Below are 27,292 nucleotides of genomic sequence, written 5' to 3'. Positions count from 1 at the left end.
GCCAAAGCTATATGTTTCAAAGTAATGCAGGTGGTCCAGTTCTCACAAGTGCAGGTAATGTGAAAATAAAATATGATACACAAATGGACAAGACCGGGACTCCCACTTAATGTACTGGTCACCGTCTTACTCTGTGGCTCATTTGCTATGTTTGTCCTTAGTGTGATGTTTGCATTTTTCTCAACCTTATGACTTCTTCAGTGATATAACATTGAGGGAAGCACCAACACTCTTAAAATTGTTCCAGCCCCATTGGCTTGGGTGCCTTTTTTGACATTTTCATGCTTTGTGGCCTGGGTGCCTTTGTGTGACATTTCTATGCTTTCTGGCCTGGGTGCCTTTGTATGACATTTCTATGCTTTCTGGCCTGGGTGCCTTTGTGTGACATTTCTATGCTTTCTGGCCTGGGTGCATTTGTATGACATTTCTATGCTTTCTGGCCTGGGTGCCTTTGTATGACGTTTCCATGATTTCTAGCCTGGGTGCCTTTGTGTGACGTTTCCATACTTTCTGGCCTGGCTGGGTGCCTTTGTGTGACATTTCTATGCTTTCTGGCCTGGGTGCCTTTGTATGACGTTTCCATGATTTCTAGCCTGGGTGCCTTTGTGTGACGTTTCCATACTTTCTGGCCTGGCTGGGTGCCTTTGTGTGACATTTCTATGCTTTCTGGCCTGGGTGCCTTTGTATGACGTTTCCATGATTTCTAGCCTGGGTGCCTTTGTGTGACGTTTCCATACTTTCTGGCCTGGCTGGGTGCCTTTGTGTGACATTTCTATGCTTTCTGGCATGGGTGCCTTTTTTTTTTTTAAATCTGTTTATTAGCATAGTTTGAGAGCAGTAACAGCATACAATTTCGTATATATAAGTTCAGCGTTAGTCTAGGTGTTACATGGATGCGTTCGCTCAGAGCATATGTAGAAACATAGTGAATTCGATTTTTTCATTTTATCGATGAACCAGAACAAACTAACAAACCCCGTTCACATCCTATCCCACCCTCCACCCCTACGAAATCCCACCCGTCACTCTCTAAGCAGGCACATAAATGAAATATCGATATGTGGGTCACACTCAATGCATTGATACATAGTGAAGGTTAACACACAGGTAGGGTGGGTAATGTGATCGATGGGTCAGGGCTACCCGTACCCCACCGTAGTGCACCGTAGGTAGTGGTCGTGGCAATGTATGGTAGAGTGAGTCGGGGTATAGCAGCACCCCGAGTGACTATTCACTAACATCCTCTTCATCCGTGTCATTGCCAGCCTCAAAGACCCCCAAAGTGTCAAACCATTCCAGTGAGATTGGTGTTTTGCGGAGGCCCTTATTCTCCTCTCTTTGTAGTGCCTCGCCCTCAGCCTTACCCCAGCGCACTACTTCCGCCCGCCACAGGTCAGGGTTGGGCGGTTTAGATGATTTCCATCGCATCGTGATGGCACGTTCTGTCAGCAACAGGGCCAGGTCTGAGAAGCGCGCCGCCACGGTTCTGGTGCGGGTCGATGGCCCCAGTCCTAAAAGTGTATGTTCCAGTGTGGGTGATCGGGGCAGTGTACCAGCCTTCTCAAGTGAGTCATGGACAGTGTTCCAGAAATACCCTAATTTGGGGCATTGCCACAGCATATGTACCAGTGATGCGTCGTCTGCATCGCACCGGGGGCAGTTGCTCTTGGATGCAGGGAACATCACATGTAGGCGGTGTGGTGTCAGGTATGCTCTATGTAGTAACATCAGTTGGATGAACTTGTATTTGGGGTTTCTAGCCACCTTCCTGGGGAACTGAAGTATGCGCTCCCACTCCTTGTCTCTCAGTGGCCTACCAATATCTACTTCCCACGTCGCTTGTAGTGGTGACAGTGTAAGTGCCCTCCCCGACTTAATGCTAGTCGTGAGCCACCTGGTCAGATGGCCGCCCGTTCCCATGAGGTAGAGCATTGCGACTAGAGGGTTCGTAACAGGTTCCCGCCCGTCAGGCGACCATTTGCATGAGATATAGTGTCGGAGTCCGGCATGTAGGAGAAAGGAGCCGCCGGGGACGCCCTGCGTGGTTCTGAAGTCTTCGAAGGACAATAAGTGTCCCTCCGCAAACAGGTCACCTACGTGTGTCACACGTGCGTCATGCCAGGGCTCTAGTAGGGTCGCCGTGAGTGTGCCCAAGCCTAGTGGTATGCCCAAGAGTGGAATCGTGGGGGCATAAGGTGTCCCGGGGGATGTGTATTTCAATGCCCTCCGCCAGTTTGTGATCGCCAGCTTGAAAAGCGGCGGGGCGTTTCTAGGTAGATCCGAGCCAGGTAGGCGCAAAATGTGTACCCTCCCCTTGGCATGGTCGTCCTTTGATATGTTAATTTCATGAAGATTGCGGCCTGCCACCCAGTAAGCTAGCCATTGCAGCTGACATGCATAATTATAAGCCCTGAATTCCGGTAAGCCCATGCCTCCGGAGTTGGAGGGGAGCTGCAACTTGGCCAGACCTATGCGCCTGCGGCCATGTCCCCACACAAGTTCGGTGAGTAGGGAGTCGAGGGTCTTAAATGTCGCCGCTGGGATCTGGAACGGCAGATTGGTGAAGTAGTAGATAAGACGGGGGAGCATCACCATCTTAGATATTGCCACTCTGCCGGGTATGGAGAGCGGCAACGTTAGCCAAAACTGAATTTGTGACTTCAGTGTTCTAATGGCCCTCCCCAGGTTGCCGTCTATCATCATGCTCGCCTCTCTGTATATCTGTATTCCAAGGTATCGGAAGGTGGTGTCCGCCATCTGGAATTCATGAGGGGCAAATGGCAGGGGGGCCGACTCGCCTACAGCTGCAAATGTGAACCCGTAGGACTTAGACTCGCTGATGGTGAGGCCAGAGATTTCTCTAAAATCCTCAAAAACCTGGGAAACTGGGCTCAGATCACCCCTCAGGTCGCGGAGATATAATATGATATCATCCGCATACGCAGATACAATGTGGTCCGTACCATGCCGTTGTATGCCATAACGGGGGGCATCAGCCTCATTCTACAGAGCAAGGGCTCGAGGGCAAGGACGAAGAGGAGAGGGGAGAGCGGGCAGCCCTGCCTGGTGCCTCTGGCAATGACCATGGGCTCTGGGATTTGATTGGAGGTGCGCACCCTGGCCGTGGGGATGGTGTAGAGCAATCTGACCCAAGCGAGGAATTCGGGCGGTATCCCGAATTTCGACAGGGTGGCAAACATATAGTCCCACCTTAAGGAATCAAAAGCCTGTTTTAAGTTCAGAGAAATGCACCCTTCGGAGCCCGTGTCCATATTGTCCCCGAGCATGAGCTGTGCCAAGCGCCTGAGGTTCATGGCCGTATTACGGCCCGTTACAAAACCGCATTGATCCGGGTGGACCAGCTGAGGTACGTATTGCACGAGCCTCAACGCCAGCACCTTGCTCAATATTTTAGAATCAGTATTGAGAAGGGACAGGGGTCTGTAATCGGCCAACTGCAGACCATCTTTGGTCGGTTTCAAGAGGGACGTGATCAGTGCTTGCATGGATGATTGCGGTAGAGAGGTTGTACGTAGGGCTTCCAGGTAAACAGTGTGTAGCCGCGGGGCTAGGAGGTCTATGTATGTGGCGTAGAATTCTGCCGGCAGGCCATCCGTTCCAGGGGCCTTACCCTTCGGAAGTGCTCTTATCGCCTGTCTGATTTCTGCCACTGAAATAGCACGCTTCAAGTCTTTGTGTTGATCGGCAGTTAGTTGCGGGAGATCCAGGCCCTCCAAGAAGGCCACAAGCGCGGGTTCTGACAGGGGCTGCGGGGGACCATACAGCGTGGTGTAATAGTCCTTAAACGCCCTATTGATCCCTAGTTGGGTGGTAGCCGGTCGGCCAGATTGGTCCAAAACCCTCAGGATGGGTTGGCTAATCGGGGAGTCCCGTAGGATGCGGGCGAGTAGGGGACCGGCTCGGTCAGCCTGCGTATGCTGCCTGTTTGTGTACTCCCTATAGTCTATGACCCGCAGTTCCTCCAGTAGCTCCGCGTGCCTAATGTGTGCCTCTTGCAGCGGTGTAAAGGGAGCATTGGTGCCCGCTGCCTCATTCTCTAGGGATGCAAGTGAACCCTCCACCTCCTTCAGTTGGCTGATCACCTCACGCTTCCTTCCCACCCTAACAGTCATAGCAGCCCCCCTAAGACAGACTTTAAAAGTGTCCCATTCTATCTATCGGGAGCTGGCCGAGCCCGCATTCGTGGCGAAGTAGGTATCAATAGTGTCGGACAGGGAGGACCGGAAGACCGAGTCCTCGAGGAGATCAGGGATCAGTCGCCAAGTCGGAATGGGAGCCAGCCTCCTACCCCACTGCCATGTAATTTCCACGGGGTTATGGTCCGATAGCGTTTTCCCCATGTGTTGGGTCTGGACAATCGGTGCTGTAAGGGAGCGGGAGCAGAAAACATGGTCGATTCTGGTGTGAAGTTGGTGGGGAGGGGAGAAAAAGGTGTATTCCCTTTCCATAGGGTGCATGCTACGCCACGCATCTGCCAAATCCCAGCCCCCAGCCCAACTCGCAAGTGCATCAGCTTGTCTCCTGCTTTCGGTAGCCTGTAAGGGGGATGTGATCTATCTAGCAGAACATCAAGTACAGCATTGAAATCACCCCCGATAATCCAGCGATGTTCAGCCCAATCTGCAAGCACCCCGTTGACAGTGAACAAAAATTCCGACTGATTTGTGTTAGGTGAGTACACACATCCAATGACCACCGCCTCCCCATCCAACAGCCCCCGTACAAATACATAGCGACCCTCTTGATCAATCCGTTGCTCCAGCAGCTGGAAGGGAAGAGAGCCACGGATCCAGATTGCCGCTCCCCTTGAGAATGCAGAATATGAGGTAGCATAGAGCTGCCCTCTCCATTTCTTCCGCAATTTCACCGCTTCAGCAGCGTTCAAATGTGTCTCTTGTAAGCAAGCAATTTGTGTCCCCCTTCGGTTGAGTTGCGCAAGGATTCTATGTCGTTTGTGCACTGAACCCATGCCACTCACATTCCAGGTGCACAATTGGTAATTGTTAAGAGGTCCCATTCCCATCTGTGTGGTGTGGCAATGTAAAACGACTGGGTGACCCCACATGTCCTGCTGTGCTCAAAAATGAGTGTCTCGCAAACAAGTAACCCCTGAACAAAAAGGTCCCTGAGCCAACGTACCCAGGAGCCAAACCATGGCGCCCAACGTGGGCATAAGACAGTCAAGCACGTGTGCATACCGGGGGGTGGTAGGCCTCCGTCGATTGGCACTGAACTGTCTGCGTGGGCATGATAGCCCACGATACAATGGGCCCCTGCACACACAACCCACCATATGTGAAGGAGGGGAGTAGTCATACGTTACCACCTGGAGGAGTAATCGTGTCGTGGTTCAGAACTCTTCCGCCATCTGGGCCGTGATCTTCGGGAAGAGCTGCAAGCTGTCAACTGAACCAGTCACCTCAGTGTGGGTGTCAGTGGTGACGGTGAGTCTGTCTCCGGTTGCTCCCGCGTCGTGGGCGGCCAGTGCCTCCTCCGTTAGACGCTGATGCGGGGATGATGATGATTGGCCAGCCGCCTGGCGTCCGGGTGAATGCGTCGTCGCCGATGCTCCGTGGGATGAATGATGTCCGGGGCTATGAGTGTCGTTCCGTCGGCCTGGCGAGTCCCTGCAGACGTCACTGTGGTGGTCTGTGAACGGGTCCTGTGATGTCGGCGGGGTCAGGGTGACTTCCATCCATTCTGCCGCTTCCTCAGGCGAGTCGAAAAAGTGGGACCTGTTGTTATGTAGGATTTTGAGCCGAGCAGGGAACAAAAGGGCATATTTCATGTTCCTGTCCCGCAATTTGCGTTTCACCCCCATGAAGTTGGACCTGGCCCGCTGCACAGTGGGCGTGAAATCAGGATAGACCGAGATATTCCTGTCCTCGAAGCGAATTGGCGCTTCCTCCCTGGCCGTCCGCAGGACAGTGTCACGGCCCCTGAAATGAAGGAGACGAGCGATCAGGGGGCGAGGAGGTGCCCCCGGTTGTGGGGGCCGCAATGGCATCCTGTGGTCCCTTTCCACACTGTAGAGGGCGGTGAGGTCCCGCTGGCCCACCAGCTTCCTTAGCCAATCCTCCACAAACTGCGTGGGGTCTCTCCCCTCGCTTCTCTCCGGAATGCCCAGGATGCGGACGTTGTTGCGGCAGGCACGTCCTTCTGCATCGTCCACTCTACCCCACAGTTGCTTCTCTACGTTTTCTAATTTCGTGGAGTGTTCCGTCTGCTGCGGTATAAGGTCATCCAGCGCTATTTTCTGCTCCGCCACTCGATCCGCCAGCTTGTTATGGTCAGCCTTAAGGAGGGACAGGCCGGTCGCCATATTGTCTATGCGCGATTCTAGCGCGTCGCGCATATTTCATTCAGGATCAGATCTAGCTTGGCGTCTTGCGATCCCTTACCGGTCGGTGGGATGATGTCCATATTGGAGGAGGCCAGTGGGTCTTCAGATCCCGTGGACTGCACGTCCGTTCGGGCGCCCTGGTCCTGAGGTTTGCCCCTGTTCCTGCCCATGGATCTTGTTAGCAGGGTGACGCTGTAGTGGATGCAGCAGCCCGCCGCTGTCTGTCTGAGTGTCCGGCTGTGGCGTTGGACCGACCACTATGTACTGGGCAGAGGTGGGTGTAGCGAAGACCCCAGGGCTGGTAGGGATAGCGTAGGTTATCTTGACGAGGCGTCAACTTGGGTGGGTCGGTGCGCCACCGGCGTCTCCTTGTGCAGGTATAACCCCAGGTCCGTGGAGGTGGTGGGGGGGAAGGGGTGGTGGGGACCAGGCCACTGCAGAGCGATCTCGTCGTGGCTGATGAGAGCGCGGAAAGGTCTGGGCTGCAGCGCTGCAAGAATGCGCCAAGGCGCGAGGCGCCCTACCCCTCTTCAGGCCCCTGTACCTGAGGTCCGTGGGTCTCCAGTGTGTGCCGCTATGTATCGCGTGGCCGTCTCCAAGTCTCTGTCTGGTGGCCTCGTGGCAGACGAGGCGAGACTGCTAGGGCCCGAGGGTCCTCACCAAGCCCTGACGTGGTGGCAAGATGGCGCCAGGGTCCCGGTTATGTCTGGCCGATCCGCTTTGCAACGCAGGCAGCCTGTGAAGGACGAAGCTGGGTCAGCGGCGTTGGCAATGAGTCGTGTGCGCCGCCCGCGCTCTGGTCCTTGGCTCTGCGGCGGAATGCCGGAGTCCCGCAATCTCCGTGGGCGGGCGGGGGGACGGCACGGAGGTGCTCCCGCGTCCCGGAGGGGCCGCGTAATAGTGTGGACGGCCTGTGGCGAAGCAGCCGAGCTGGGGGCAGCGAAGCCTCAGTGGGGGTGAGGGTTCCGCAGCGCACCCTGCGGCATTGGGCCGTAGAGCGGCAGAAGTCCGATCCCGGGTCCCGACTGGACCGCGAAGGAGGCCGAGGGTAGGCCGGCCAGGCTGATCACTGGAGGCCGGGGCTTCGCCTCGCTCCACAGGCCACAACAGGCTCCGGCGCCAGAACTCTCCGCAGGAGCGGTCCCAGAGGGGCTAGGTGGCACCGTTAAACGCCGCTTGCCCCCGGAGACAACCTGGGTAAGGAGCAGGTGGGCTGCAGGCAGGGGAGCGCAGGATAATTAGCTGGTGTTCAGGGCATAGGACGGAGCTGGCAAACTCCACCATCGACGGCTCCAGGCCACGCCCCCCCTGGCCTGGGTGCCTTTGTGTGACGTTTCCATGATTTCTGGCCTGGGTGCCTTTGTGTGACATTTCTTTGCTTTCTGGCCTGGGTGCCTTTGTATGACATTTCTATGCTTTCTGGCCTGGGTGCCTTTGTGTGACATTTCTATGCTTTCTGGCCTGGGTGCCTTTGTGTGATGTTTCCATGATTTCTGGCCTGGGTGCCTTTGTGTGACATTTCTATGCTTTCTGGCCTGGGTGCCTTTGTATGACATTTCTATGCTTTCTGGCCTGGGTGCCTTTGTATGACGTTTCCATGATTTCTAGCCTGGGTGCCTTTGTGTGACGTTTCCATACTTTCTGGCCTGACTGGGTGCCTTTGTGTGACATTTCTATGCTTTCTGGCCTGGGTGCCTTTGTGTGACGTTTCCATGATTTCTGGCCTGGGTACCTTTGTGTGACGTTTCAATGTTTCCTTGTCTGAGTACTTATGAGTGTCAGAGTGTGAGATTTCCATGATTTCTGGCCTGGGTGCTTATGTGTGACATTTCCACGGTTTATGGCCTGGCTGGAATGTATGCTTATGTGTGACTGTGACACACATTTCCATGCGTTCTGGTCTGGGTGCTTATGTCAAGTCATCATGTACGATTTACTATGCTTTGAAAGTTGATAAAGCTTAATATGCAATGGAAAATGTGTTGTGCACCGTTTTGGTTTTTCTTTTTGAAAAATGTTTTCTAATCTCTGTCTTGTCTGTATGATACAGATCTACATTTAGAAAGACCAGTTAAGTTCCATTTTTTTTACTATTCAGAATGTCTAATAAATGCACATATAGGTCCATGCCATTGAGTGAGTTATAGTAACAAGCCCAATTGTTGATCATCTTTTTTAATTGTTTCTCTAAAAGTAATCGCTTTAACTGAATACTAACTCTGCTATTTATGAATCCCAAACCCCTTCGGCCACTGGAAGTGACAGTGACTCATTCAAGTGAATTTCATGATTTTATTCAGCTTATCTGTTCTGTTTTGACTAGTGTTTGTTTTCACAACATTTTGGTTCATTTTGTCACATAAGCTATGTAAAAGTTGTATCTTTGATCTCATACACTCCATTAACAAGCATTTACAATGCAATGGTCTCGTCTTTGTTAAAGTTAGAGCTATTGGCATTGCAAATGTCATTTTTTTCATTTATTGTTTGTTTTTTTTAAACTGATAAATATATGGTATTGTCATTTCAATGGCAATAGGTAAGCATTAGAGAGTAGTAGAGAGTATTAGCAGTGATTAATAGTTAGTAGAGAGTGACTAGTTGATTAATAGAGAGTATACTTGTATAGAGTAGAGTAGGAGTGAGTTGTAAGCAATAGTAGTTAGTGAGTAGTGTAGATTAGTGGAGAGTTGTACAGAGTGAGTAGTAGATAGTGTGTAGAGAGCGTGTAGGAGTTAGCGAGTAGTAGAGACAGAGTAGTAGTGAGTAATGAAAAGTGCTAGATAGAAATCGATGTAGTGTAGTGAGTTATAGATAGTATATGGAGTAGTATATCTATTTAGTAGAGTGAGTAGCGAATGACTTTTAAAATAGAGTATATATTAGAGAGCAGTAGTTAGTACTTTTTAGTATTAGAGTGTAGTAGAGAGTAGTAGAGTAGTAGAGAGTGAGTATAAAATTGTGGATAGTGTAATTTAGTGAGTTGTGAGGAGTGTGACTTGTATGTAGTAGAAAGTAGTTAGAGGGTGTATTAGAGTGTGATTAGTTGAGTCAGTAGTAGAGTGTGAATTGAGAGTATTAGAGAGTAGTAGAGATTGAGTAAAGTGTGAGTAGCTTACAGTAGTAGTAGAGTGAGTAGTTAGTAAGGTGTAGTAGAGTATTAGATAGTTATAATACAGAGTATTATAGTGAGTAGTAATGAGTGAGTAGTATTTTGAAGATATAGTTTTTAGAATAGTTTGAAAAGGGTATTATAAACTGAGTATTAGAGAGTTAGTTCTAGAGAGTAAGTTGTAGATTGAGTAATAGTGAGTAGTAGATAGTTGTATATAGTGTGTAGTAGAGTAGTAGTGAGTACTATAGAGTAATAGGTATTAATATTGTAGAAAGTTAGTAGTGTAATTATTTTGTGTAGTAGAGAGTGTGTAGTAGAGAATTATTATTAGTGAGGTAAGTAGTAGAGAGTATTAGGATTAGGGTAATATAGAGTATTTGAGTGCGTAGTATAGAGTATTTGAGGTGTGGCGAGTGAGTAGTATATTGTAGATATAGTTATTAGTATAGTGTGAGTAGGGTATTATAAACTGAGTAGTAGAGTACAATGCAACTGTCCCGCCTTTGCAAAAGTTAGAGCTATTGGCATTGTAAATGACAACATTTTTATTTATATGTTGTTTTTTAAAAAAAAACAGATACATAAAAGGCATTGTCATTTAAAATGACAATCAATAGCCTAAACTTGCCTAAATGCAAGACCTATTGCATTGCAAATGCTTGTTAAACTGAGCAATTGTTTTGTCTTTGCTTCAGGGAGAAGGGAAGATAAAAACAGTGTGTGCGCCAGAGAAAGACAGAGTGAAGTAACGTGAAGATGAACATGAAAGAGAGGGCCAAGGAAGAGTGCAAGGGAGAAAACAAATTAGAAAAAATTAAATGGCATTGTCATCCACAATGCCAATAGCTTAATCTCTCGCAAATGCGAGACCTATTGCATTTGCACCCACATACACACCGAGCCTCACACACACACACACAGAGCCCCACACATACACACAGAGCCCCCCCCCCCCACACACACACACAGCCACACACACAGAGCCACACACACAGAACCACACACACAAAGCCACACACACACAGAGCCACGCAGAGCCACACACACACTGAGCCACACACACACAGCCCCCACACACACACAGCCCCCCACACACACAGAGCCCCCCCACACACAGAGCCCCCCCACACACACAGCCACACACATACACAGCCACACTCAAACACACGGAGCCACACACACACACAGAGCCACACACACACAGAGCCAGCCCAATGGTACTAATAAATGACACTCTTACTACTGCTCTTAACGCATGAGTAAATTAAATGCTAAAGGTGAGAGCGCCAGTACTGTGGGACACCATGGCGAGGCAGTACCACGGACAGAAGTTACTGCACGCATGGTAGCCTCAGAACCCTTAGAAAACGTCTTTCGTAGTCCGGAACTGCTTTAAATAGCAATCAGCAGTGTCTGCGGACTTGTTCAGACTTTTTACATGTTAATTTTGGACACCATATTAGAAGTGCATCATGGAAACACTGGCCGGGGAGGTGAAGCCGGACCCAATAGGGTCCTGTGTCAAACGCATCCCAAGGGCGGGAATCCCACAAGCCCGCAAAAAGTGGAGGGGGGGGGTGCTCCGGATTGGGTGCCCCAAACAAGAAGCTAGCCACCCAATTGGAGCAGAGAGGCAAGTGGCAGGGGGTTCAAAAAGGGACGTTAGGTTCCTGTTGGGACATAGAAACCCCCATCTTATTGGAATCACCTCGTTGCTGTGAGAATCGCATTGGAGTCGCTGCACCCTGCTCGTAGGGAACCCAGAAGGAACATCGGGAAGGAGGAAGTACGGCGCCAAGCGAACAGCATGACTTCTGGGCGGTGAGGAAGCGAACCAGCCCGGGCAGCACAGTGGTGGACGGCGAAGGAAATAGCTCTGAACCCGCAGGAACCGGTCCTCGACCTTGAGGAAGCCAGTGGGGGTCAGTGACAGACTGGACATCGTGCAAAGCTGTGACTAGTTTTCCTGTGGCAACCAGGCAACGAGTGCGGAGCGGCCTGCTTGAGGACGTGGAGATCCTGCAAGATCTTCCGCCTTTGAACTGGGGCTCAGGTTCGAGTATCGTCGTCAGCAAACTGTGATTGGGGACAGTGTGCACCAGACCCCGCCGCGGCTTGCACAAACCCAGGACAAGCGCGGCCAGGCTTACCGCATCGGTTACTTCTAAAGTATGTGATCTGGTTCGGCCGCTCTACGAAGACGAGCAACAGGGCGTTACCGGCAGGATCCAGCTAAAGTGGGGAGTTGCGATCGCCGACTACTAAACGGGATTCAGGCGGGAAGATACAAGAGATTCCATCTAAGCAGCTGTACCATGTGGCAGAGGAGCTTCAGCAGTTTTTTTTGTCTAGCAGAGCAAGTCACACAGCACAGCAAGAGGAAGCCATGAAGCGGAGCCAGAGCACAAAGCCGAGCAGAGGCCCCACACACTAGAGGAAAGGCAAAACAGGCATCCAAGCTATGGCAGGGAGACGCAGGGAAAGAAGATTGCCGGCGCGCTTTAGGGAGACACCTGGGAATAATGAGGTCACTGAGTCACGCAAAAAAAGAGCTGAGAAGGCTCCGGGAGGATTCTGTGCCGGAACTGGACAGCGATCTTGAGGTCTTATTAAAACAGGCAAAATGGTGGCAGCAGCTGCGGATATACGCGTGGTGCGATGCGCTGGCAGTACACTCTGTAAGCCCCGTCCTTTTCAGACTGGTGGGCGGGTATTTCACTGAGGACGTCACTGAGAGAAAGAAACGAAAAAACACGCCCCCCAATCCGAAAAAGACGGGGCTTAGATCGTCACTGGGACTTCTTCTCCAATGGCTGGCCAGCGTTTAGGAGGCCAGCCAATGGAGAAGAGGGGCGGGGTTAACCTCGCTACTAAGAGACATTAAATCTCGCCAGCGAGACTGCGCATGTGTGCAGCCTACGCTAGCCGAGACCTAAAAAGGGCATACCCTACCCCAGTATTGTTCTTTCCCCAAAACAGCACATAGAGCACTGGAATTATTGTCCCTTTTCAATGCATTAGTGATTTTTATCTTATTTATTCCAAAATTGGGTTTTAAATGCACTTTTGATGTAATCTTTTTCAAAATGTTCACAGGGCAGGGGAACCTTCTATCAAAACCTTTTTATGAGAAAGGCAGGCCCCCTTGTTGAAATTCATCTCACATTTCACAGTGCCAGTGGAGGAAGTGGGTGGAGCTAGTGGAGGAAGTGGGTGGAGCAAGTGGCGGAAGTGGGTGGAGCCAAAGAAAAGTAGGTGTCGCCTCCAACAAAGATTTGAGCACCTGCACTTCAAATTTTACAAATTAAGCACTGGTGGGCACCCTTCTGGTTTGCAAAAAATTACTTCTTGCAGATATTCTGAAACTTTCCTGGGAATGCATTCTGCCCATTGCACTGACTTTGTGGTTTGTAATACATTTGCTTACTTTTTTTATTTGCTGGCTTAACTTGTTTTGGGCTGTCCAGCATTACCACCTCACTCAGTCACTCCTTGCTTTCTTCCACAAGTAATTTTGCAAATATTTCAAACTATATCAGAATAAGGAAAGCACAACAAAGCACTTTTTTGTAATTCTGAAGAGTAGTAGAACACAATCAAAACAAATCAATACAAACGATGATACTGTATAGTTTTATCAGTAAATGTAATTGTCATTTCAGTTGAAATGTGTTGTCTGTAATGGCAGTGCCAGACCACACCATGCACACTCCTCTCTATGCAACTCCACTCTACTCCACTCCACTCCACTCCACTCCACTCTACATCACTCTACTCTACTCTACTCCGCGACACTACCTCCCTCTATGGTTCGCCACTCCACTGTATGCCACTCTACGCCACTCGGTGTCACTACACTCTAGGCCACTTTACGCAACTTCACGCTAGACCACTCTAGTCCACTCTACTTCAATCCACACTATGACACGCCACTCTACTCTACCCCACTCTACGCCACTTCACTCTAGGCCACTCTACTGCCCTCTACTCTACACCACTCCACTCTAGGCCACAGCACTTTAGAACACTCTAAGATACTCTGAGCCACTCTGTGCCACTCTACACCACTCCACGCTACGCAAAACCACTCTATAACACTTTACTCCACTCTATGCTACGCACTTCTCTCTACTCCAAGGCACTTCCCTCTATGACACTTTACCCCACTCTACGACACTTCACTCCACTCCACGCTACTCTACGACACTACACTCTACACCACTCCACTCTATGATACTCTACTCCACTCTATGATCCACTGCAATCCACTCTTTGCCGCTTCACTGTACGACACTCCACTCTGAACCACTCTACACCACTCCACAACACTCTACGACCCTCAACAACACTCGACTCCACTCTACTCCACTCCACTCAACTCTATGCACAAATGAAGCACATTTTTTGTAATTCTGAAGTCTGGTGGAAACAAATATTTAAATACGATCAAAACAAATTAATACACTAGGTGATGACATTCCCACAAATTATTGTTTGTGCACTGTGTAGTTTAATCAGTAAAACTAAATGTCTGTGCAAATGTAATGTCACTTGAAAAATAATTTTCTGTAATGGCAGTGTGCTACCTCACCATGCATAATCCACTCTATGTAATTCCACTCTACGACACTCTACTTCAGTCTATGCTAATCCACTCTACAACACTTCACCTTGCGACAAACTATGACAATCCACTCTACATCCCTCCACTCTATGCCTCTTCACTCTACTCCACACTGCGCCACCCTATGCTGTTCTACCCCACCCTACGCCCGTCCACTCTATGACATTCAACGCTACTCCACAACACTGTCTGACCCTCCACTCTACGACTCTCTGCTCTATGATACTCTGCTATACTCTGCTCTACGAAACTCTACGACCCTCCACTCCGAGACACACCACTCGACACTACACCCCTCCACTTTACGACACACTACTCCACTCTACAACACTCTACGCCAGAATACTCTGCTCCACTCTATGCCCCTCGGGTCTACGCCACACTACTCTACATCACTTCACTCTACTCCATGACACTCTAGTCCAAAACACCAAAACACTCCAAACTACTCCTTGACACTCAACTCTATAACACAGTATGACATTCCACCCTACAAGACTCTACACTACTCAACTCTACACCACTATCCTCTACGCCACTAACTATTAGCCATGCTGAACAGGAGTGATGCTGGTGTACAACATGGCTAAAGCACATTGCCAAAGCCAATAGCTCTTGCATAAGCGAGACCTATTGGCTTTTCCAATTATTGTCAGCATCTTCGTAATTTATTTTAAAAGTTTTGTATAGTGTGAACATGACCCAAGAAGGCATTGGAGGGCTTCACATTTAGGGTAGGTGGGGAACAGTTGTAGGAAAAGAACATTTGTTACATATATGGGAATAGCATGGTAAAGCTGGAGTAAACAGTTGCACAACAATGTAGTAGTCAATCAAGGCATCAGAATAGAGGGTCGATAAGTAAACAATAGAAGCAAGGTCTTTTAGGGCTGAAATTTGTTCACTAGGATTGTTTTCACTTCCTTTTTTAATGAAGCGGTGGATGATATTCAACGGACTTCCAGTGGCAGAGAGTTCAATATCTTCGGGCAATGCTCGCTTAGACTCTGTAACTCGTTCTTTTTTTGTGGAAAATCTGACAGCAACTGTCTACAGAAAACTTTAGCTATCTGTTCAAAGCGCTCATGTGATCAATCCAGGGCCACAGCATTTTGCGGATGGTCACAAAAAACCACTTTATCAGAAATCCAAAGCCGCTGACTTTACATTATGGCTCTGATGATGTGGTAAAGTAGTTTGTTATGTCAGCCACTGCTGATGTAGTCGTGTCAGGAGCAGAAGCAGCTTCTCCATTCCTGACAGGGGCTTAATACCAGAGGATTGTTGCCCTCACTGAAAGTAACTCTCAGCGAGCTCTTTAGAGTGTGCAAGCCAGAATTGTTGGCTTTCTGAATACCTTTTTTGTGAGCAGCGATTATAACTGTGCCTCATTCAGTGAGTGCCAGTGTGTGCGGAATGATATACAGTTCTTTCTTGCATTTTTTGTTCTCTTCTGTAGTGTTTTGAATTGCCAGGAGAGTTGTGTGGGTCCGCTCTAAGGCTTTAGTTCCATATAATGTGTATTCAATTATGAAAATGCCTGTTCTTGTAATGGGAAGAAGCATCGACAACATGGGTCATGCTGATCAGTGGTTTACTATTTGTGTGTTTGTCTAAACTTTAAACATACCTTCTTTGAGCCAACTTTCAAAAGAAATCAAAAACTGACTTTCTGCATATCTTCTCTCATCTTCTGGCGGAACGCCACATTCCATGTGTTTTCTGTACGGTTCGCATAACTTCAAGAATAATATTAGTTACTCTATAGGTAGGGTGACAAATTGCCCTGAGTAATAATAATTTACACAGTTTTAGTGGACCGTTGAAATGGGTTAATGTGCTTTAATTGATTGCGGATGGATATGACTCTATGTTATACAGTGGAACAAGTCACTCAGGGCAAATCAACTAACTACAAATAGTAAAGCCAACTCTAAGGCTTACTGACAGCATGTATACAAGTACAAAGATGCTACGGCGGAAACAGGATGAGGCTCCCTATTTAGCCTCCAAATGCTTCTCCTAAATAGCATCTCACTTTCAGTTCACCCCAACAGCATTCAAGAAGCAAGCTGAAGAAAACACAGAGGCAGGGACGACAGATAAGCACAGCAAGCACATCATCAATTGTTTTGCAGTTCTTTGTGTGAAGTTAATTCAGTGAGTGCAGCAGAGAGCAAAGCAGAAATCTGACTTCCAATAAGGGTAACTTTTCACAGGAAGATTGGAAGAACTCCTGTGCCGCAGGGAAAAAGTAGACACACTATATGCAGCAACATGCCAGAAGCCAGTGTGGGTGAATGGATGACATAGCATCAGTCTTGAGTCCATCAGGAGAGCCACTGGGCACGCATGTTTGGGTGTGGAAGAAGAAGGGCACCAGGAGGCCTTGTAGATGTACAGGAAGGGAGGCCAGGAGAAAATGAGAAAGAGTGCAGGCCTGAACGCGTTACATCAAAAAGGCAGACAGTGAAAAAAACAAGCACAGTATCCTTAATCAGAACCTCATATTAAAAGCGTGGAAAAATGCATTGATGTTAGTATTTATAATCAGAAAAAATAACTATTACACAGTCTTTGTCATTTGTAAGAGGGCTCAAAATTCAAGCATAACGTAAATACTGATAATGACAGGGATACATATACAGCACAATGAGAATGTATACTAGTAATGTGCGGGTTAAAGGCATTTTACACAAGTAGAGTGATAAAAAGGGAAACCCTGTCGGAACATTGCATAGTCTGAGATCACGGACCCGGCATGACATGATTAGCGATGATTGTGTTTCCATGCCATGCGTGAAGACCACTGAGGTATGATTATCTGGTAATGGGGCGCATCGCTTAGCAGTGTGATGGATGAAGAAGTGCGAGAGACAGGCGCACAGTATATGGTTTTCATTAAGCTGGCAGCTTTGAGCAGCTCTGCAGGCCCCTTTATGGTATTTATTATGTTTATAGTCCACCCAACTAGTTACTGGGTTGTCCATTCCTTAGATATTTGTTTAAGGTTTATGGTCCTGCGTAGGCATAGGATGATTGGAGAAATGGTGGAGAGATCTGCTGGGATGGACTTTGTTAATAACATCCCATATTGGATTGCCATTGTGAGAAGTCAAGAAATTGTTGTAGTATGTTGCTAGTTGGAACTTGCGGTGGTAAACTAAATTAAAATCCTCCGTTGGCCAGCAGCATTGGCAGATCTCTTCAGTTATCCCATGCCTGTTCAGTTAGTGATGGGTGGTTTATTTTCTGTGGACTGGTACAGGGACATGACCCTTAGCAGTATTGTCTTAGGTGAATATAAGAATGTCAAGCAGTTAAAGGGAATTATTGTGCAGCCTCTATAAATTACAGTTGAATGCTCAACCTCTGGGTGTTTTGGTGTTACTATTAGTGTGGATTATATATTGTAACTGCATTTATATAATACTTACTACTCCACAGGAGGTGTTGTAACACTTCACGCCGGGCAGCACACTACTCAGAAACACTTGGTTAGTCGTTTTTTGTTGTTATTATTGTTGGTTATTGGAATGAGTTTTCTGCTCTTAATATCTATGCTCTGACAAGGATCAATGAAGCACCAACTTTAATGAGTCAGAAGAAATATAAGCAATCAATATGTGAGATACAATATTAAACTAGACAGCTTAGTAAAATGTCATCTATATTCACTATAGAATAAAAGAAAGCAAATCCTGAAGTGCATTGGTCATATAATGTTACCAGGAATAAATTTTGGTTCAGACATTAGTAAGGCACACAGAAGAAGAACAACTAAACTGGTCTCAGGGGTACTACGTTTGTTTTGTGTAATTTAAGCATCATTCTACATCTGGGAGTGATTGGTGACAGAACCATTTGAATCTCAAAATAATTGTTGCAGGCTCTTGCCACCAGGTGGCACACGGTGCAAGGAAAAAAAGTAACCCTCGCATGCAGCAGAATCTGTGACTGAATGTCTTCTTCACATATCTTAGGACCATAGGTAAGTAAGATTGGCTGTGCTGCCCTTTTAGAGTGTGGTTCATGCACAGTGACACTCCTTACCCCATGGCATCGTGGATAGTGATACTTCAGTCCATATACACTGGGGAACTCCAGCCAGCATCCAGAGTTTGGACATTTTACTCGGGAGTGGGTCTTGAATTCCTGTTTCCACTCGGTCAACAGCAGTGCCTGAGAACAAGCATACCGCATTACACTTGTCACACCAATACACTTGAGGGCATTCTCACTGAACCTTACATGCAAAGCAGCAGTAAGCTCGGGCTGGGGGAACGCAGCGATTTTTATGGTGCCACTGGCCAGTAATAGAGAAAGGGACACCAATAATTTGGACTACTTATGTGGGATACACCACAAAATAAAAGTTCCTAGTTATTTTAGTGGTATTTGTTATCTATACCTAGTTTCTGGACGGGAGCTCAGTCCACTGACTAACATTGCTAAATACTTTGTTGCTTCCAGTCCCAACATTTGTGACTGAACAGTAAGGGGCCACGCATTGCTGCTCAGGCTCTGTCATTGCCAGCCTCATGTTGTACAAACCAAAACACTGGAGACTTTTCTCCAACACCGAGATGACTGGAATCCTCCACAGAAAAGCAGATCCTGTAATAGCTGCTACAAGGTGACCCATTGCTCGATATGTATGTTTCCAATACAACAATTCTGTCATGAAGTCATATTGTGATTGAAGAAAATTAACAATAATGTGCTCGGTACTCTTCACCAGACCCTTAGACAGTTTAGTCATAGGGAAAAGTGAAAGACATTCCAGCAAGACAAGACTTAGAGGCTCATTACGATGTTGGTCAGAAAGCAAACCGCCAGACTCCTTGTCGGAATCGGTTCTGACCAACTCACGTTCAGCGAGTCCGCATGACCGATTGACTTCAATGGGAGCCTGTGTTTAGACCGACAACACAGGGTCCCATTGAAAATAGGGGCGTTAGCGGAAAACCATGCGCCCTGTCGTGGGCAGCCCATGGTGCTTGCCACACTGTGCATGGCTTTAAAGGGGGGCCCTTGGGTACTCCCCCGGCCACAAATCGGAGGCCTTAAGATGAAAGGGGGCCTGATACAGGCCCCCAAAGTCAGTTTCCGAGAGCCTTTTTGTGTCGGACAGACCGATTCGGAAAGGCTGTCCAAATCCGCCATCGTAATCCGTCGGTCGGAAACGCTGGCTGTAGAGCTGTACGATTCGGCTTCGATCGACTCGGATTCTCCGAATGCTGGTCGGAACCGTTTCGGACTGACCGAACGGTTTCCTTTGGTCGGTTGAAATTGTGTCTGATCGAGTTGGGTGGATGAGCTCCAAATCAGTTTAGGAGAATCCGAATGCCGTTCGGAGGCTTTCCGACTGACTTCGTAATCCGCCCCTTAGTGTTCAATACATTACATGCTTTGCACTTGGATATCCTGATAGAAGAATTTGCAGCTATGCTACAATACTATGTTAGTATGAAAAAAGGGAAAAAAGCAGTTGCTGGTCACAAAGCAGCCATGCAAAAATCCCATCTGCTACAAAGGTTTAGCCAAACCTTCTGCAGCTCATGTACAAATTTTTACTTCACCTACTTACTTTTCATGGGACTGAAAGATATATGTTACTGGAAAACTAGTGAACCAATTGCTAAAAAAAGACACGAGCCAAGGTGTTAGGCAGGTGGAAAGACTTCCAATTTCTTCAAGGCCCTTAGGTGAATTCATTTTGCTTTAGAGATAATTTGCAAGCCGGGCTCCGAGCACTGTAACCAAAAGTTATCCAGTGAAATGCTTCATTGGACTTTACATTAATGAAGGGGTCGATAGCTAAGCGAAAATTAAAGTGAAAACAAATAAAATCAAGGGTGTAAAATCTGTTTACTGAATAGCGCAGCTTTATTTCACTTTTTAGCAACACTTTCCTAAATTAGACCAGCCACTGATTATTGAAAAAAGCCCAAAGCCACTGGGCTTTAAAATGCAGAAAGCGTGAGCCACTATTTAGATAGTTTAAACCTTGTACATATGAACAACACATTAATCTAACACGCACTGATGTCCCATTGAAAAATATGCAGAAGTGGCATAAATTATGCACATCCACATCATAGCCATAGCCAAAAGCATGCAACTCCAACTCAGGCAGCTATCGGGCATCAGACAATTGAGCCCGGAAGAAGACCTCAAAACAGTGGTGCATTCTCTCATTCTCTCTAGATTACGGAATTGCCCTTCCCTAGGGCATCCCAAAAGTTCCCCTTGGCCCACTGAGAGCAGTGCGCTTTCTTTCAGGTCTCAAGAAATGTGACCACATTTCTCCTTCCCTGCTATCCTTCCAATGGCTTCCCATTGAAGCGCGGGCCCAATTCAAAACTGCATGCATTACCCATAGAGTGCTGCACTCCTCTCCACCCTCCTATCTAAATGAGATACTGAAATCTCTAGAGCAAAACATGGGTTCCAGAAATGCCCAATTCCTGCTTCTGGAACCCCCCATCTTCAGTCAAGAACTGTACACGAGCCAGTCATTCTCTGGTAGTGCCACAAGAATCTGGAACTCTTTACCTCCCTCCCTTCGCCAAACAATTTGCATAGCCATCTTTAAAAAAAACTCAAGCTCCTCCTATTTGACAGACCTGGTTTATTCACCCTTGACCATACCTAAGTACTCTCCCCGGGATACGAACTACCTTGATTGTGTGTCCCCACCATCTTACTCAATGCTTGAACCGTGTACATCCCCAGTCCAACAGCTGCATTTATCCTGGTTGCAGCTACCCATGCAAATGTCTGAACGTAATGATTATAACGGTAACTTGCTATACCCTTGTATCATGCCACTGTTGTAAAGCGCTCTGATGCCTACGGGCCATGTCTGCGCTATATAAAATTGCAAAAATAAATAAAAATTAAATTACTGTACATAGTACTTAAATAGAAGACTCTCTCTCACAGCATTGTCCATGAGTGGGAGCTCCAAATTAAGACAGCTTTTGCCAATTCTCCATAAAGTGGGTATCCTTGAGAACTGTAGTTATCAAGAATAAGATTATTGATAAGTGTATAGCAAATGTGTGTACAACTGATCAGTTGAGCAATAAAACCTAAATAAAGTTGTTAAAGAAAAAGTGGGTATCCTTAAATCGCAGTATTTGCAATACTGTGCTGAAAAGATTTTTAAAGCTTTTGCTTGAAGCACCTCATAAGCACAGTCACACGAACTGGCCAAGTATCAAGTTGCACCTTGAAGCCTTTCTATAGTTGTGACTGATGCACTCAGGATTGGCACTCTGGCTCGGATTTCAGCACTGGGACCTCAAAAAGCACCGCAAATAGGCTGTTTGCTTCTAAAAACAAAGAGCAGTGTTGCTCTGATTTACTTCTATTGCAGTGCGAAAGATACGAGAGGGAAGCAGACTGAAGAAAGATGGCAGCATCTATCCTTTTAAATGTTTTCAGAAATGGGTTCCACTCTACTTACCATATTTGGCCCGAAGCAGGTTTGATTTTTTGTTTGACATACTTGGGGAGGCAGATATGTATCCTCAAAAAACACTCATTCTACTCCTAGGTATCGCCATATTACTGTTTGATGTACCAAAGGAAGATGAGCACCAGAGGTGCAAGCTGGAAAGCCAGAGCCACACACATGCACAACAACATAGCAGCCCACTGAAGCGATATTGGGACTAGAATTTAGCCTTGAAGAGGTAGCGACAAAGAGCACGTGTCAAAAAATGCTTAGCTAAAGTGTTGATGGCAAGAGACAAGAATAAAGAAGTAGAAGCAGATATATATATATATATATATATAAGCACCAGTATAAAGGGTTCATAATTACCGGAATGTCTCGCAGATCTAGATGATTAGCCTTCGGTCGACCTTTTCTTTTTCCAAACTAAAACAACTAAACTGGTCTCAGGGGTACTACGTTTGTTTTGTGTAATTTAAGCATCATTCTACATCTGGGAGTGATTGGTGACAGAACCATTTGAATCTCAAAATAATTGTTGCAGGCTCTTGCCACCAGGTGGCACACGGTGCAAGGAAAAAAAGTAACCCTCGCATGCAGCAGAATCTGTGACTGAATGTCTTCTTCACATATCTTAGGACCATAGGTAAGTAAGATTGGCTGTGCTGCCCTTTTAGAGTGTGGTTCATGCACAGTGACACTCCTTACCCCATGGCATCGTGGATAGTGATACTTCAGTCCATATACACTGGGGAACTCCAGCCAGCATCCAGAGTTTGGACATTTTACTCGGGAGTGGGTCTTGAATTCCTGTTTCCACTCGGTCAACAGCAGTGCCTGAGAACAAGCATACCGCATTACACTTGTCACACCAATACACTTGAGGGCATTCTCACTGAACCTTACATGCAAAGCAGCAGTAAGCTCGGGCTGGGGGAACGCAGCGATTTTTATGGTGCCACTGGCCAGTAATAGAGAAAGGGACACCAATAATTTGGACTACTTATGTGGGATACACCACAAAATAAAAGTTCCTAGTTATTTTAGTGGTATTTGTTATCTATACCTAGTTTCTGGACGGGAGCTCAGTCCACTGACTAACATTGCTAAATACTTTGTTGCTTCCAGTCCCAACATTTGTGACTGAACAGTAAGGGGCCACGCATTGCTGCTCAGGCTCTGTCATTGCCAGCCTCATGTTGTACAAACCAAAACACTGGAGACTTTTCTCCAACACCGAGATGACTGGAATCCTCCACAGAAAAGCAGATCCTGTAATAGCTGCTACAAGGTGACCCATTGCTCGATATGTATGTTTCCAATACAACAATTCTGTCATGAAGTCATATTGTGATTGAAGAAAATTAACAATAATGTGCTCGGTACTCTTCACCAGACCCTTAGACAGTTTAGTCATAGGGAAAAGTGAAAGACATTCCAGCAAGACAAGACTTAGAGGCTCATTACGATGTTGGTCAGAAAGCAAACCGCCAGACTCCTTGTCGGAATCGGTTCTGACCAACTCACGTTCAGCGAGTCCGCATGACCGATTGACTTCAATGGGAGCCTGTGTTTAGACCGACAACACAGGGTCCCATTGAAAATAGGGGCGTTAGCGGAAAACCATGCGCCCTGTCGTGGGCAGCCCATGGTGCTTGCCACACTGTGCATGGCTTTAAAGGGGGGCCCTTGGGTACTCCCCCGGCCACAAATCGGAGGCCTTAAGATGAAAGGGGGCCTGATACAGGCCCCCAAAGTCAGTTTCCGAGAGCCTTTTTGTGTCGGACAGACCGATTCGGAAAGGCTGTCCAAATCCGCCATCGTAATCCGTCGGTCGGAAACGCTGGCTGTAGAGCTGTACGATTCGGCTTCGATCGACTCGGATTCTCCGAATGCTGGTCGGAACCGTTTCGGACTGACCGAACGGTTTCCTTTGGTCGGTTGAAATTGTGTCTGATCGAGTTGGGTGGATGAGCTCCAAATCAGTTTAGGAGAATCCGAATGCCGTTCGGAGGCTTTCCGACTGACTTCGTAATCCGCCCCTTAGTGTTCAATACATTACATGCTTTGCACTTGGATATCCTGATAGAAGAATTTGCAGCTATGCTACAATACTATGTTAGTATGAAAAAAGGGAAAAAAGCAGTTGCTGGTCACAAAGCAGCCATGCAAAAATCCCATCTGCTACAAAGGTTTAGCCAAACCTTCTGCAGCTCATGTACAAATTTTTACTTCACCTACTTACTTTTCATGGGACTGAAAGATATATGTTACTGGAAAACTAGTGAACCAATTGCTAAAAAAAGACACGAGCCAAGGTGTTAGGCAGGTGGAAAGACTTCCAATTTCTTCAAGGCCCTTAGGTGAATTCATTTTGCTTTAGAGATAATTTGCAAGCCGGGCTCCGAGCACTGTAACCAAAAGTTATCCAGTGAAATGCTTCATTGGACTTTACATTAATGAAGGGGTCGATAGCTAAGCGAAAATTAAAGTGAAAACAAATAAAATCAAGGGTGTAAAATCTGTTTACTGAATAGCGCAGCTTTATTTCACTTTTTAGCAACACTTTCCTAAATTAGACCAGCCACTGATTATTGAAAAAAGCCCAAAGCCACTGGGCTTTAAAATGCAGAAAGCGTGAGCCACTATTTAGATAGTTTAAACCTTGTACATATGAACAACACATTAATCTAACACGCACTGATGTCCCATTGAAAAATATGCAGAAGTGGCATAAATTATGCACATCCACATCATAGCCATAGCCAAAAGCATGCAACTCCAACTCAGGCAGCTATCGGGCATCAGACAATTGAGCCCGGAAGAAGACCTCAAAACAGTGGTGCATTCTCTCATTCTCTCTAGATTACGGAATTGCCCTTCCCTAGGGCATCCCAAAAGTTCCCCTTGGCCCACTGAGAGCAGTGCGCTTTCTTTCAGGTCTCAAGAAATGTGACCACATTTCTCCTTCCCTGCTATCCTTCCAATGGCTTCCCATTGAAGCGCGGGCCCAATTCAAAACTGCATGCATTACCCATAGAGTGCTGCACTCCTCTCCACCCTCCTATCTAAATGAGATACTGAAATCTCTAGAGCAAAACATGGGTTCCAGAAATGCCCAATTCCTGCTTCTGGAACCCCCCATCTTCAGTCAAGAACTGTACACGAGCCAGTCATTCTCTGGTAGTGCCACAAGAATCTGGAACTCTTTACCTCCCTCCCTTCGCCAAACAATTTGCATAGCCATCTTTAAAAAAAACTCAAGCTCCTCCTATTTGACAGACCTGGTTTATTCACCCTTGACCATACCTAAGTACTCTCCCCGGGATACGAACTACCTTGATTGTGTGTCCCCACCATCTTACTCAATGCTTGAACCGTGTACATCCCCAGTCCAACAGCTGCATTTATCCTGGTTGCAGCTACCCATGCAAATGTCTGAACGTAATGATTATAACGGTAACTTGCTATACCCTTGTATCATGCCACTGTTGTAAAGCGCTCTGATGCCTACGGGCCATGTCTGCGCTATATAAAATTGCAAAAATAAATAAAAATTAAATTACTGTACATAGTACTTAAATAGAAGACTCTCTCTCACAGCATTGTCCATGAGTGGGAGCTCCAAATTAAGACAGCTTTTGCCAATTCTCCATAAAGTGGGTATCCTTGAGAACTGTAGTTATCAAGAATAAGATTATTGATAAGTGTATAGCAAATGTGTGTACAACTGATCAGTTGAGCAATAAAACCTAAATAAAGTTGTTAAAGAAAAAGTGGGTATCCTTAAATCGCAGTATTTGCAATACTGTGCTGAAAAGATTTTTAAAGCTTTTGCTTGAAGCACCTCATAAGCACAGTCACACGAACTGGCCAAGTATCAAGTTGCACCTTGAAGCCTTTCTATAGTTGTGACTGATGCACTCAGGATTGGCACTCTGGCTCGGATTTCAGCACTGGGACCTCAAAAAGCACCGCAAATAGGCTGTTTGCTTCTAAAAACAAAGAGCAGTGTTGCTCTGATTTACTTCTATTGCAGTGCGAAAGATACGAGAGGGAAGCAGACTGAAGAAAGATGGCAGCATCTATCCTTTTAAATGTTTTCAGAAATGGGTTCCACTCTACTTACCATATTTGGCCCGAAGCAGGTTTGATTTTTTGTTTGACATACTTGGGGAGGCAGATATGTATCCTCAAAAAACACTCATTCTACTCCTAGGTATCGCCATATTACTGTTTGATGTACCAAAGGAAGATGAGCACCAGAGGTGCAAGCTGGAAAGCCAGAGCCACACACATGCACAACAACATAGCAGCCCACTGAAGCGATATTGGGACTAGAATTTAGCCTTGAAGAGGTAGCGACAAAGAGCACGTGTCAAAAAATGCTTAGCTAAAGTGTTGATGGCAAGAGACAAGAATAAAGAAGTAGAAGCAGATATATATATATATATATATATAAGCACCAGTATAAAGGGTTCATAATTACCGGAATGTCTCGCAGATCTAGATGATTAGCCTTCGGTCGACCTTTTCTTTTTCCTTCATTTTTTTCGCTGCCTGAATTCCCTGAAAAATAACAAAAAAAACGAAATAAATAAATTACATTTTTTTGACTGTTATGCTTTCCTTATCTCTGCCGCACCTAGGATCATACACTGTCATGTGTGAGGCTATAAACAGTGAATTTGGGGAGTAGTTACACTAGCACAGCTCAAGTAAAAGAAACTTTCGAAAAAATTACTTACCTTCCGTAACAATCTTTCTGTCGGAAATCGTATCTCCGTGTATATTCCTCACCTTTGAATGCCTCTGATGTCAGACTGGATCCATAAACGTTTGACATTGCTCGCAGGCACTGGTAGGAGTAATAGGTCGTCTCGACGCATGAAGTGGAAGTCTTGGTGATATCAATGGAGCAATATAGCACCCACCCCAGCGCCCCAAAGTCAGTTCCCTTCAGTTTTTTACTGCGTCACTCAATGCGGGTTAGAGGATTACGTTTACAAAAAAACTGGTGCCGTGCAATACACAAATAGCCATTTTTTTAATACTGCCTATGAATTTCCTTGAGTGAGGAGAGGAGTGTGGGGTCAGTGACGAATCTGCAGGTAGATAGAGAAGTCACCAAAACAATAGTTACCAAAGGTATGCAAGATTTTCTTCTGATAGCTACTTCTACCTTCAGTTCCTTACCTTTCAATAGATTCCCAAGCAAGGTGGGTCTTAAGTAAATTTAAATGAGCAAATTCTATAGGATCGAGGGGGCAGTATGGCCATCCCTCCTTATCTCAGAATACACCAATAATGCTTGGTAAAGGTGTGGAGGGAAGGCCACGTTTCAGCTATACATATTTCTACCAGAGGCACACCTCTAGCAATGGCCGCTGTGAAGACTGACCAAGTGGAATGGGATCCCCTCAGGTGGTTCTTTGCCAATGTGTAGCAGATCTTGATGCACAGTAAAGTCCAATGAGAAAGTGTTCTCTTTTGAACCGCTCTGCCTTTTTTCTTGCCCTTCTACCTGAAAAAGAGCGAGTCGTCAGAGCTGGTCTCGTTCATCCAGCTAATGTAATGGGGTCCAGCTAATGCAACTGCTCTTTCTCAATGGTAGTGTGGGGTGGTGGACAGAAGGTGGATAAGGTGATAGATGGAATGAAGACAGCACTTTAGGCAGTAAAGCAGCTTTCATTTGTATTATGAGCTTATCTGCGAAAAAGCACA

At 46.7% G+C, this 27,292-nt stretch overlaps 1 protein-coding gene across 3 annotated transcripts in view; it reads right to left on the bottom strand.

The window, feature by feature from the left end:
• The window catches only part of ZNF512B (zinc finger protein 512B), a 264,244-nt gene that overhangs the window by 123,022 nt on the left and 113,930 nt on the right, over nucleotides 1-27,292 (bottom strand). For 2 of the 3 annotated variants that reach the window (XM_086949746.1, XM_086949747.1), the window contains exon 3: nucleotides 26,058-26,137. In XM_086949746.1, coding sequence (XP_086805872.1) covers nucleotides 26,058-26,137 — 80 coding nt within the window. Of the gene's footprint in view, nucleotides 1-22,276; nucleotides 22,406-26,057; nucleotides 26,138-27,292 lie in introns of all 3 variants that reach the window. The other variant, XM_086949748.1, reaches the window with a different exon arrangement.

Source organism: Lissotriton vulgaris, unplaced genomic scaffold, assembly GCF_964263255.1.
Source record: "Lissotriton vulgaris unplaced genomic scaffold, aLisVul1.2 SCAFFOLD_722, whole genome shotgun sequence".
In the NCBI taxonomy this organism is placed as follows: Eukaryota; Metazoa; Chordata; class Amphibia; order Caudata; family Salamandridae; genus Lissotriton; species Lissotriton vulgaris.
This window is presented reverse-complemented; position numbering and strand designations above follow the sequence as displayed.